Below are 12,990 nucleotides of genomic sequence, written 5' to 3'. Positions count from 1 at the left end.
ATTAATACAATCCAAGGTTTCTGGTTTCCCTCAATGAGCAAACTGACTCACCAAGCCTTGATTGACAACTGGAAAAGAACAAACGTGTTCAATTGTTCCAGAGTGCTAATCCGTGTGTTATTATTTTAACTGAAAGCTTGAGATGCTGCATCAAAGAAACTCTTGAATCAATTAAATTTATTATATTTTCCCACATGGTACAAGTGTCACATAAACAAATAGACACTTCTCAGATAAAGATGATTTCTCAGAGGCCATGTCTTCCTGTCTTTCTGATGAACTGGCATAAAGGAAGACAGAAAAGCTCAGTCTTATCCAGTGGCCAAGAATGGAGGCTCCAGGGTCAACCTTCCTGCATTTCATTCTTGGACTCATTAGCTGTGTGTTTTCGGACAAGTTACTTCATCTTTCTGTGCTTCAGTTTCATTACTGTATATATGTACTTATACACATACACACAGCCTCTTAGTATAATTTACTGGATTTAATACAGATAAAGAATTTAGAAAATGGTGAATAGTGAATAATCAATGAAAGTTAGCTCTTGTTATAATCTTACTGATACAAATATTTTTAAAGAGCTATTTTGCTTTTCCTGCTTTTATTTCCTTTATTGCACTGAGATATCTTGAGATTTATTTGGCCTTCAGTGTTCCTTAGAAGGAATTCTGAAGAGAACTAGTCTTCTCTGTTCTGATGATCTCATATGAAATAATAAAAGTATCCTGAGCCTAAAGTCCTCCTTGTGCAATCACTTTGATTCCACCTTGTGTCCTCCATGAAGGGGATAAAGATCAAGTTCAGGCAATATTCTACTGGAAGAGTCATCAGGCCCCACTTGTTTGCAGAATAAATTACAATCGCTTTTTAATTTGTTTCCCATGTCCTGGTCTTAAAATCATAAACTAATAGCAACATTCTACAGGAAAACTAGTTTCATATGTGCTAATGTGAAGAGAGGATGGGATAGGTATTTTACCGTATTGATAACCAGAAGCAGAGTATAATAAACTCCACCCTTGAACTCTGTTCACCATCCAAGATGTGCCTGAAGACTCTGAATAGAAACTAACTTAAAAATTCTTATTGGAAGCATGGAAGTTAATTGGTATTCTGGAGAAGCAAGTTACTACATTTCCTTCCCACGCAGTTTATTATTAAGGTCTTTTGGGGATTCTAAAGGGATAGAGAAAATGTGTCACTGGCAGCCTCTGCTACAGGAGAGAAACTTCTTCCTGGCACATGCAGAGATTAGCAGGGAAATCATAAGCAAACTCAGTTCTCAAGACTGGGGAAACAGTGTCAAGGAGCTGAGGACCTCTCTACAAACTTCACCTCCATGAGGCCAAGGTCCCATCACCAGCTGAAGCTCCCAATTGTCAAAACCCTTCTTTTTTCTCAGCTCTTTTCCATCTCACCAGTGTTTTTGCAAATGTCATGAAAATTATAAACTCTCATCCAAGAAAAATGCACACATACACACACACAAACAGAATTCTGCATATAGTTACATGGATGCTGTCAGGCAAAGAACTGATTTTACTGGAATGATTTATCCTGTCTTTAATAGAACTGTTGGTTAGTATTTGAAAACAAATTTTTCCACTTAATTTCCTTTTTAAAAATTGATTATTTAAAATCTTGATGTATACCCCTCTCAAAAGATTTTAGATAGTTCACTTTTATTATTTGACTATGATCAGCTGTTCCAAAAAACCTTTGCAAGTGTTTCTGAAATGATAATATCTGGGAAATTTTTATTTCCTCCTGTTAGGAAACTGCAGCAGGCATTAATGTATGCTCCTTAGAGATATTTTATTATATAATTTATGAGGAAATAGGCAAAGAGACTATAATATTATTCCCATATTGGTTTATACTAAACAAACATTGATAACCCAGCGATCTTAGTCATAATTCAGAGTCTTACCCCAACATGTATTATTTTGGGATAAATAAATATTTACCTAGTAACACTATATGCTAGGTCTGAAATGAGATTTCTACAAATGCAGACAGCTGCTATAGTCACACAGGACAAATTTCGAAAATCCAGGGAGAAAGGACTTTTGAAACTCATGCTAAATGCAGATATAAACAACAGTATTGATGAGCCAGGCTCTGAATTTCTATGTCTGTATCTTATATTTTAAAGTTGAGACAGAAACTTCCTGGATATTTGATATAAGAACTTGCTTTAAAATAGTTTAGCAATGAAAGTAAAGCAACTTTAAAATCACCTTCTATTCTTAAAGTCAAACCACAGAAAAGTTTATAATATACTGTGCTTTCTTATTTTCCCTTTAATATCAAGCATCACAGACCAAGAAAAGCTTGGTTTATAATAATTTATTACAGTTGCATATCACTTTCCAGGTATAATAAATTATAGAAACCATAACATTTTTATAAACTATATAGTGGATAATACTTACTTCCTAATGCTTAATGCAGTAACTCTAAGAAATCTAATTAGATTACATTTCAGCATTAGTCAGAAGATAAAAAACATTGTAAAATTTTTTCACAGTACTCAGGATTTATGAAAGACCCCATTATTTTTCGCTTTTGTGCAACCGTTTGAAATGTATAAAACCCTTTACAAACTAGAAGGTGACATACAGTTTTTTTCTGAGCTGCTGAAAGTATTGCAGTTCCTTGAATCTGTGCTTTTGGCAGGCATTGTAATAAATGCAAATAAATAATCAATGACTGATCTATAAAACTCTGCACCAATAACAACCATTGAGGCCTGGCAACATTTGGAACATTCAAATAAAAAATTTCAGTAAACAATTTGAGCACGGTATTCTTTCTCCTCGCCCTCTCTCTCCCTCCTCCCTCCCCCTACCCAGTTTGGTTTAAAAAAATAAAAAATAAAAGTTCATGTTGCATTTAAGTCCGAGGGGCCTGATAAAGTGACCCTGGATGCATTTCTTCTCAAGCCAGCTGTTATCTTCAGTTCTCACTACATCTGTCCATCTCTTCTTCACTTGACACTAAGCATCAGTCCTTTCCTGCAGGGAGAGTTCTCAGTCCTTGCTGAAAGCCTTTTTCTCCACAGCACAGTGAAGAAATTGGTTTGAGTCACTACAGCCAGTTCTGTTCCTTTCCAGGCTCCGGAGTCCTGACAGAAGAGGAGCTTGCAAGGCAGCAACAAAATGCAGTTTGGATCTCACAAACTCACTTTTGGTCTCTCCAAGTCCATTCGCCTTGTCCGTTCTCTGGTCCTCAGTGGACTTTAATGGAGTATTTCCGCAGTTTCAGGAATTGGAGGAGCTTGTCTTTTGTCCTCTTCTTCAGGGCCATCAGGGCACGTGTTTTCTCCTCCAAATCTTGATCTATGGCGAAAATGATCTTAGCTCTCTCCTCTGCCTTCTTGTCTCCTGAGTTCTTGAAGAGCCTTTGTAGCGACTCTTGATCTATGTTTTCGAAGATGTTGCCCACCGCTTTCTTACGAGAGGCTGTGTCGAAGTGATAGCCGTGGATGGACGGGCTGACTCTCAGCGACGTGGACATGATGCTGGATTGGTGGCCTGGCTTTGCTTTCATCGATGTGGGAGCTTCCGGAATTCAGCGCCTGGGTTCTCGGGAGAGTCTGTAGCAAAAATCATTCCCGGACGGCTATTTAAAGTGTGAACAAAAGCTCCGGGCTCAGATTACACTGGTGACATCAGAGTGATCTCAAGGAAGAATAATCACAAACAGTTTTAACAGTTGAGCTGCCAATATCCTGCGCTTGTGCAAAATGTTTGTAAAAGCTGTTCTCGGTATGCAGGGACAGGAGTGTGGAGGATTTCTCTTGACCGCCTCTGTGGCAACAGGGACTCCAGCCATTCTATGCAGAATACCTGAAACCAGGAGAGTGCAAGAAATCTAAGACACAAACAAGGGGATTTGGGCTTTCAAAATCTTTCCAAACAGCAATCGAAGCAAGGGTTTCTGTTAACCACAGGAAAGTTTTTTAATTCTCAGTGAAGTTATTAAAGTGCATTCCAACCAGGGCGCAACCCACAGCAGTGCCCTTTGATCATCTCTTTCCAAGGGCTTGAGAACTACTGAGAGAAACCTCCCAGTCAAGGATGACAATTTGGAGTGTGACTGATTATTGAACGGAGTTTTACCTGCAAAAAAACAAGGATTTTTCAGAGACTGCGTATAAGTGCTAGTCCAATATCAGTGAATTAAATTGTTAAATATAAGAGTAATAATAATAATAACAATAGACAATATCTCCTTGGGCTTGTGTACATATCTAACAATAGATAATCAGGAAAGTGGGGAGGAAAATTTAATCAGGTGTTTTATCTGCACGGCGTATGAAATGGGGTTGACATCTCTAAAAATTATATCTTTTGGCATCAGACAGATATCAGCACAGTGTTCTATCAGCCAGTGCCTTGGCTAAGTGTAAACTTTAAAGGGCCCCAGAGGCTTTTTACAGACCTCACGCCTGGTCCACTTTCTTGGACTCCAAGAAAATAGGGCTGGTTTTAGTTTTCCTCTGATCTGTTCAAATCAGGTCTGGAAAACGCACAAAAAGAGATGGTGTCGGGTCCATACCTCTCTAGAAAATTGAGTCAGAGGATGCCTATGTATTCATTCATTCATTTAATCACTCACTCATCTAGTCAATCAATATTTACTAAGGGTTCACTATGAGCCAGCCCTTTGTAGGCATTGATTTACAACAGTAAACCAAACCAAACCAAAACCAACACAGCAGCCTCCCACACACTACTTATTGTGTAGCGCTTGCACACCACTAGGGAAACAGATGATACAAAAGTGTATATTTAAAATAGAAATAATGTCAGAAAGTAATAAATACCATGGAGAAAAATGAAGCAGAATTGCACAGGAGTAGAAGAGGGCTGAAATATTCATAGAGCTCTGTCAGGCTTCTTCTCTTAAAATGGCATTGTGCAAAGACCTGAAGAAGGTAGGTGGGGGGATAAGCTGGGTATGTATCTGAAGGAACAGTGTTCCAGGCAGAAGGAACAGCAAGTACAGATGCCTGAAGACAAGAGTACACCATGAGTGTGTGAAGAGCAGCCAGGGGACCCATGTGATTGGAGCAGAAGGAACAGGAAAAAAATGGGAGGGAATGAGGTCCAGGTAAGAAGGCAGTGGGAAGGGGGAGAGGAACTGGTTGTGCATAACCTGATAGACTGTTTCCACTGTGGTGGCTTGAGTTTTGTCCCCCACATTTAGACACGTCCTAGGTCTTCATCTGCGTAAACAGAATTTCTTGAGGATGTTATTTTGGGTAAGATGGGTTGGGTCTTACCCCTGACTACTGGAGTCCTTTAGGAGCAGAAGAAATTCCCAAATAGTAAGAGAAAGCCATGGGGAAGAGCTGGAAGTCAAAGGCCAATGGAACACAGACAAGGAGAGAACAGAGCCATGTGTTGGAAAAGCCAAGGATTCCAAATACTGCCATCCAGCCAGAACGCTGCCCATGCCAGAAGGAAGTAAGCCCTCTAGCCTCCGAGCCCAAAAATTCCCATTGTTAAAGCCAACCCATGGTGTCGTGGTTGTCGTAGCAGCCTGAGTGCTTGAGGCATCCTTGTTGGTGGCTCCTCTTCTGTAAGATAGGACTCACTGTGAGTTTCATGCAGAGAAATGACACAATTTTACTTATAATTTTAAAAGATAACTGTCACTTCTTAATGGAGAATATATTTTAAGTAGGCAGAGTTGGGGGTGGGGGTTAGAGAGGCTGTGGATTGAGCAGAAAGACTAGTTAAGGGGCTTTCAAAATAATCCAGGCAAGAGGTGATGAAACCTCTACTAAGAAAGTTGTTCTGTTGGGTGTACTTTGAAGATAAAGCCAAAAATTCTAAAGGATCAGATGTGAAGAATGACAGAGAAAGAGAAGCCCAGGTCAAAGTCTTTCTAAAGGATGCTTCCTAAAGACAATCCCCTGTGTTCATTCTGCTCCCCAGGCTTGGCACCCGTTGTTCCTTCCGGTTCTGCCTACAGCTATAGATTCAGTGACATATGTAGAACACCTTTGTGGCAGTCCATCTCCATTGCTAAAAAAAATTAGTTGTTATCGTAACAAGAGTCTTCATTACATGCCAAGAACAGTGTCAAGCAGTTTACATAACCCATGTTAAATACTGTTATCTTCAGGCTTCATCAAACTTCTCAAGCCATGCTCTTTCCTGAGGTTTGTGGTTTTTATTGTCACCTATTCATTGATTTCTCCAGCTTTTTTTATCCCTAACCTTAACCTATCCTCTGAGGTATAGACTCTTTTGTCTAAATGTCTAATCAGTACAATGCAAATATGGAATACATATCTGTATTAGTCAGCCAAAGGAGTGCTGATGCAATATACCAGAAACTGGTTGGTTTTTATAAAGGGTATTTATTTGGGGTAGGAGCGTACAGATATCAGGCCAAAAGCATAAGTTACTTCCCTCACTAAAGTCTATTTTCACGTTGGAGCGAGATGGCTGCCAACGTCTGTAAGAGTTCAGGTTTCCTGGATTCCTCTCTTCCAGGGTCTTGCTTCTCTCTGGCTTCAGGGTACCTTTCTTCCTAGGGCTTGCTTCTTCCTGGGCTCAGAGTTCCTCTCTTCCTAGAGCTTGCTTCTCTGTCCTCTGTGAGCTTACTTCCCGGGGCTCCAGCTTAAAGCTTCAGCATCAAACTCCAACATCGAAAATCCCCAACTCTGTCCTTTGCCAGGAATTTTATCTGAGTCCCCACCCACCAAAGGATGAGGACTAAATGCCTTAATGATATGACCCAATCAAAGCCCCAATCATAACTCAATCATACCCAGGTACAGACCAGATTACAAACATAATCCAATATCTATTTTTGGAATTCATAACCATAACAAACTGCTACAATATCCATTCAGTTATGAAAGTCAGAAACCAGGTCATGATCCTTGATATCTCCCTCTCCTTCATCCTCTCCATATAATCTATCGCCAGGTTCTATTGATTCTGTCTATAATCTATTTCTCAAATCTGTTCATTTTCTCTCCATCTTCATTGCCACAGAGTTAGGCTAAGGCTCCCTGTGGTGGCTGACCCAGGTGCTCAGCTGTCAGCCCCTTCGAGGATCGGCACCACGCAAGCAGGCTGCTTCCCCAACAGTGCACCCCCTTTCTGGTGCAGCCCACGGCCAATGACTGAGCCACACAGCAGTGTAAAGGCCTGCTCCCTCACTCCAACTCTGAGTGGTCATCTACACTGCAGAGCATCCTGGAGGATGGCTGAGGTCTCCTTCTGCCTAATCCTGTTTTCTTTCTTTCCCATCTGCAGGTGTTGCTCCCGAGAGCATGCGTAATAAACCACTTGTCTGCTCTTCCCCATCTCGGAGTTTGCTCCCCCTGGAGCTAACTCCATGACACCCTATCGTCTCTCATCTGGACGAGGATCAAACCTCTTTCCTGGTATTCTTGCATCCACTCTTGTCCTCCATTCCCTACCCCGCAGCCAGGGTAATATTTTGTAATATGCAATCAGATCAGGAGACACTTGCCGTTACTCTTAAGATGAACCCCTAAGTCTTTGCATGGATGTTTCTTAGCACAACCTGCTCTGGTCCCTGAGTATCTCTGCAGCATCACTCTTCCCCTTCTGTCTATGTCTCTCAGTTCCTTGAATGCACCATGCTCATTCTTCCTGTGGTCTTTGTACTTGGTTTTCTTCTTCCTGGAATGTTAGTCTCGACTTTATACCCCAGCTAGATAATTCCTATTTATTCGTCAAATTTCAACTAGAAGACACTTGCTCAGGCAGGACTTGCCTGATCCTTCCAGACTAGATCAGGTCCCCTTGTCAGTGCCCTTTACTCTTAGTAGCACTTATTTCTATTTGCAATATACTTTCATTTAAAATATATCTCCACCAAGAGTAGGGATCACGTCTACCATGAGGACTAAATTGAGGACCTTGAGATGAGGAGATTATTTTAGATTGTCCAGGTGAGACCAATATAATTGTGAGGGTCCTTTTAATAGGGAGGCAGGAGATCACATAGAGGGATGAGGATGCTATACTACTGGTTTTGAAGATGGAGGAAGGGGGAATAAGCCAAGGAATATAGGTGACCTCTAGAAACTGAAAAAGGCAAGCAAACAGATTCTCTATTACAGCCTCTAAAGAATGCAACCTTGCAGGCTCATTTTAGATTTCTGACTTCCAGAACTATAAGATAATAATTTTGTGCAGTTTTCAGCCACTAAGACTGGAGCACTTTGTTACAGCAGCAACAGGAAACTAATACGCTCTCCAAATATTTAATCTCTGATAAGAGAACTTCAACCCAGGGCTGTTTGACTCCAAAGTTCCTGATCTTACATGATTTCTGCATTTGCTTTCAAATCAGCTGCAAGCTCTGTCTCTTCAAAAAATCAGAATAATGCTTTTACATTACATTGAACAGATCCCCTTAAGTACTGTCTGAAAGAATTCAGACGAATTTGAGAGACTAACGAGTTTGAAATTGTTAAAGGACAACCTATCCACAGAGAAACAATGTCCATTTCTGTTACCCAGAAACCTTAAGGTTATGATTTGCTCTTACTCATTACCAAAGGTAACTCTATAAATGCTGGAAAGGCATTTTACAGCTGTCATCCTGTTCTTTCTCTTTTCTGTATAAACATTTTCAATGAATGGGGTAGATAATGAGATCTGAAAAATCACTGGCGAGGAATCACAAACAAAAGTATGTGGGTAGGACATTGCCATATGGGCACCTTATAGAATTTTGCTTTCTGCAGTAAAGATGGGAGATATTGAAGGTTTTTTACAAGAAGTTTCTATGTCTGTGTATTTTCTTTTAGCACCAGTCTTTCATTATTTATTCTTCCTCATACTAAGGGATCAAATGCCTCTTTATCAGTTTTAAATGTGCTTGGTTAGGTGAATGTCTTATGAAAACAAAGGAAAAGAAGAAAATTAACATTTATTAAGTGACTAGTAAATCTAGTTTTCAACACATAATATCTAATTTACCTTACACAACAATACTAGAGGTAGATATTGTTACCTTCCATTTCCAAACCAGTAAAGGAGTTATGCTCAGAGTCTAAATAATCTGCCCAAGGTAAGGGATGGAACTAGAATTTATTTCCAGATTTTCTTTTTCCAAAATCTCTTCTGGGAAGGTTTTTGTGACTCTTTGCTGGGTTACTTGCCTTTCTGTTTGTATCACCTATACTTTATATTTATCTTTTTAGATTAAAAATGATGACTTTTAAAATTTATATTTTTAGTGTTTGGTATCATATCTGGAATATAATATGCCTCCCATGATTATTTATGAAATAATTACCTAAGTAAGAGAAAGACAGTAAACACATAGAATTTACTTCAATGCTGCCTTTGGCTACTGCGCTCTCTCCCTTGCAATTTTCTGAGTACGAATAGGGTATAAAAGCTCTATTCAAATATTTGTACTCCAAACTTCAGTTGAATTATCCCTGGATCTCTTTGCTTTAACAACAAAAATTTGCTTAGTCCATTAATAGACAAACATAAAAAAAAATATATGAAGAAAATTGTTTTCAGTGCTAGGCATGAAAAGTATTTTGTGAGCTGAAGGAGGATAGAGTTGAGACTTCGTTTGGATTCATTAGGTCATGAAAAGCATTTCTGAAGAAGTGACTTTTAGGCTGAGACTTGAAGCAAATGTGAAAAATGGTCGAGGGAAGACCCTAGCAAGGAGTTCTGGAGGCAGAAAGGAAATCTTACGGAAAGGTCGTGAGGTCGTAACTAGCTGAAGGGTAGAACAGTCAGGAAGTCAGCACCACCGGGAAACAGAAACGAAAGAGGAGAGGAGTAGATGATGATGCCAGATGATGCAGATCATTGAAGGCCAAGTTAAGGTTTTAAAGTTTTATCTTAAGTGCAACAGGCAGTCTTTAAAAGGTTGTAAACATGGAAGAGGAGCTGTTGTTTTTTGGTGTGTTCTTTTTATTTTGTTTTTACTCTGTCTGCAGGAACATCAAAGATCACAACTAAAGAGAACCATTGTGCTTCATAGAAAAAATAGGCTATTCTAAATGTATTTTACAAAAAGAATCAATGGGACTTGGTGTCGAATGGGATAAGATATGGGGACAATAAGGAGGAGGAAGGGTGACTCCCTTAGGTTTTAGTCTTGGGTCATTTGATTGGGAAGGATAAGATGGGGAAGATAAAGGTGAAGAGGATTAGGGGAAGAAATCAAGAGTTCAGTTATGCACATGGTAAGTCTGAAATTCCTGGAAAGTAGACAAGAAGACAGTTGCATATATGACTTCAGAGCTCTGAAATGGAAATTTATTTTTTTTAATTTCTCAGTAATAATTCTCAAGGAATCAACACTGGTCACCACTTTTTTTTACCATACTAATAAATAAATCCAAAATCCAGAACAATGCCTGGTACAAAGTGAACTTTAAGTAAATGGTTGTAGTATTACTTCACATAAGAAAATTATCAAAGCCCAGAGAAAACTCAGTAACACCCATAGATCAAACAGCGGTTAGTGGTCATTTTGTTTCTATTCATCTGATGTTGAAATCTCTCCATTTTTCTGCACTAGATGACTGAAAACCATAATCATTCTCTTCAGGGACTGTTTTGGGAAGTTTTTTTATTATTGTGCATGTTTTCATATAAAGCATATTCTAGTTTTCCATCCCTCCTATAGTTGTTGTTAATCTCTTTTACTAATTCATTTGAAAACATGCTTTGCTTTCAGTAAATTTTATTGAATATATTTTCCATTTTTAACTAGTGCTGGTGAGAAAATTTGTTGGTTTTATTTAGAAACTTTGATTGTGACATTTATTTTTGTTCATAGAGAGGAACTGGTTATAAATTCTGAAGCAACGCAAACTTTGAAAAAAATGAGGAAATGTGTTTTGAAAGCCTTCATTCAAAATATGGGGGGAAATCCCCAACTTTATTGAGAAGAATTACAGCCAAGGCCACTTTTTAAAAAGCATTTCTTTTTAAATGATGGTTTTGCTTGGGAAATGAAACAGCTGTCTTTGCTTAAGCCATCAGTCTATATTTGAAATGTTTCCTAAAAAAGGAACTGAAGATAAGCTGTTCCTTTTTTAAAATTTTAATTAGTTCTTCAGATTCAGATATTGAGCCCTTGTTATTTATAGCTTCTTTAAAACGAAAACAGTTGTGAACATAAACTAGCATATTTTTCTCAGGAAGTGGACATGAGATATTTATATGTATTTATAGTAGCATGTGTGTTTCTATAATCTATGACGAAAGTCAAAATAATTCTTTATGAACCATCTCCTCCCACTCCTGACTCCCACCCACTCAATGTGTGCTTCTGACTGAGAGTTGTGACGTTGACCTATTTCAAACATTCTCAAAGTGGGGCTTCTTGCAGCTTGAGAACTTCTTGCATGTTCCTCCCAGACTTTGTAAGTAGTACTGCAAATAATATCCCTGGCCACTCTGAAAGCATCTCCTCTGTGTGTGTGTGTGTGTATTTTTTCCCCCTAACTATACTACAGTCACATCTGGGTCCCTTCTCTACAGACTTGCCTAATTCTATCTGACTTTTCAAGAACTCTATGCAGCCCACACTTGTGAAGGGCATAGAGGAATCAGAAGAAGCTAAAGGAAAGCATCTGGTCAACTTAGATTCTCAAAACTACAGAAGGACATCTGAAGCCCTGGAATGCTTTATGAGGTGAAATACGCACTCAGCAGGGACAACACATTTCAGTTTACATGTTTGAAAGGCTACCATATGGGAGAAAAATTAGGTTTGTCTAAAAGTGTGTAGGGGTAGAATTAAGGTCAATAATTCCCAGGGACAGATTTTGACTGAGAACAATTAAAGGCAGTTTTTTAACAAGAGAATAGCCTCCTACAGTATTCAATGGGACCATTCAAGTACAATCAGGAAGGTGGTATACTGTGGAAGCATGCAAATATTGGGAGTAGACCAGTGTAAGGATTTTTGCCCATGACATGTAGCCTGTGTAACTGTGACATGCACACATACAAGTGTACAATTTTGTTATAGTCATTATATATATGGACATATGTATGCACATATATCCGTAACTAATGCACATATGTAACTAATCAATATTATAACTGAAACACGAATTTCAAAAAAGAAATACTTTAACTACTTCTATGCATTGTTATTTTTTCCATTGTATTGTATTCCCTTCTCTCATTAAAAAAAAAAAAGGCTAGTCACAATCCCCTAAGCTGATTTCACAACTCACCAATGGGTCACAACTTGCTGATTTCACAACTCACCAATGGCTCATAACTTGCAGTCTGAGAATCAATGGACTAGATGGTTTTAGTAATTCTTCCAACACTGAACATTAGGAAATTGCGTCTTTTTTTTCAATAAGCTTTTAAGTAATGAGATGCTGTCGCTGCCACTTTTGTTTTTAACAGTTGTGTCTAAGACCCTCGATGTGGGCTCAATTGGAACGGCAATCCAGGACTGCCACCATCAATATGATCATTTTTGGAACTTTTAAAAAAAAAGTCTCTAGAATTAGATGCAGAACCACATAAAAAAAGTATGGTTTGAGACCATGCAGACACTCATTCATTCATTCCTTTGATCATTTATTCATTCATTCAAGGAAAAGTATCGGCTGCCTCCCATGCTGTGTCCTAAAGATACGGTATATATTTACAGTCCTATTTGCCCCTCCTCCAAACATCCCAACGTGTTCCCCGTTCCATTCATTGAGGGATAATGACCTAGAAGCTGGGAGACCATGCTAGGAAGAAGGGAACAAGGATTCAGGGAAATGATAACGTTGGACATGAAGTGGAAGTTACGAACAACAATGGCAAAGTAGATCCAAACAGACTCTCAAGACCTCTGCAGCCACGTGTTTGAAAATGTGTGAGGTGGAAAAGTGACCCTCAGTTAACTTGTGACATGTTGATTCATGGATTTGAAAGTCCCTAAAATGCCAGGCCAGTTGCATCACTGCTATACAAACTGAATATGTCTCTTTAG

At 39.0% G+C, this 12,990-nt stretch overlaps 1 protein-coding gene across 1 annotated transcript; it reads right to left on the bottom strand.

The window, feature by feature from the left end:
* Nucleotides 1–1,796: 1,796 nt before the first annotated feature.
* On the bottom strand, nucleotides 1,797–3,624 carry TCIM (transcriptional and immune response regulator). Its single transcript, XM_004468692.5, has one exon. It carries the CDS (start codon nucleotides 3,550–3,552, stop codon nucleotides 3,232–3,234), a length of 321 nt encoding a protein of 106 aa, XP_004468749.1. The 5' UTR covers nucleotides 3,553–3,624; the 3' UTR covers nucleotides 1,797–3,231.
* Between the last annotated feature and the right edge of the window lie 9,366 nt (nucleotides 3,625–12,990).

The sequence above is a fragment of the Dasypus novemcinctus genome, chromosome 29, assembly GCF_030445035.2.
Source record: "Dasypus novemcinctus isolate mDasNov1 chromosome 29, mDasNov1.1.hap2, whole genome shotgun sequence".
NCBI classification, from domain to species: domain Eukaryota; kingdom Metazoa; phylum Chordata; class Mammalia; order Cingulata; family Dasypodidae; genus Dasypus; species Dasypus novemcinctus.
The sequence above is the reverse complement of the archived record's forward strand: the minus strand, read 5'-3'. Positions and strand labels throughout refer to the sequence as shown.

Excerpts from the sequence above, each read along its gene's own strand:
- TCIM (XM_004468692.5), bottom strand. The coding sequence starts at position 3,552 with ATGAAAGCAAAGCCAGGCCACCAATCCAGCATCATGTCCACGTCGCTG.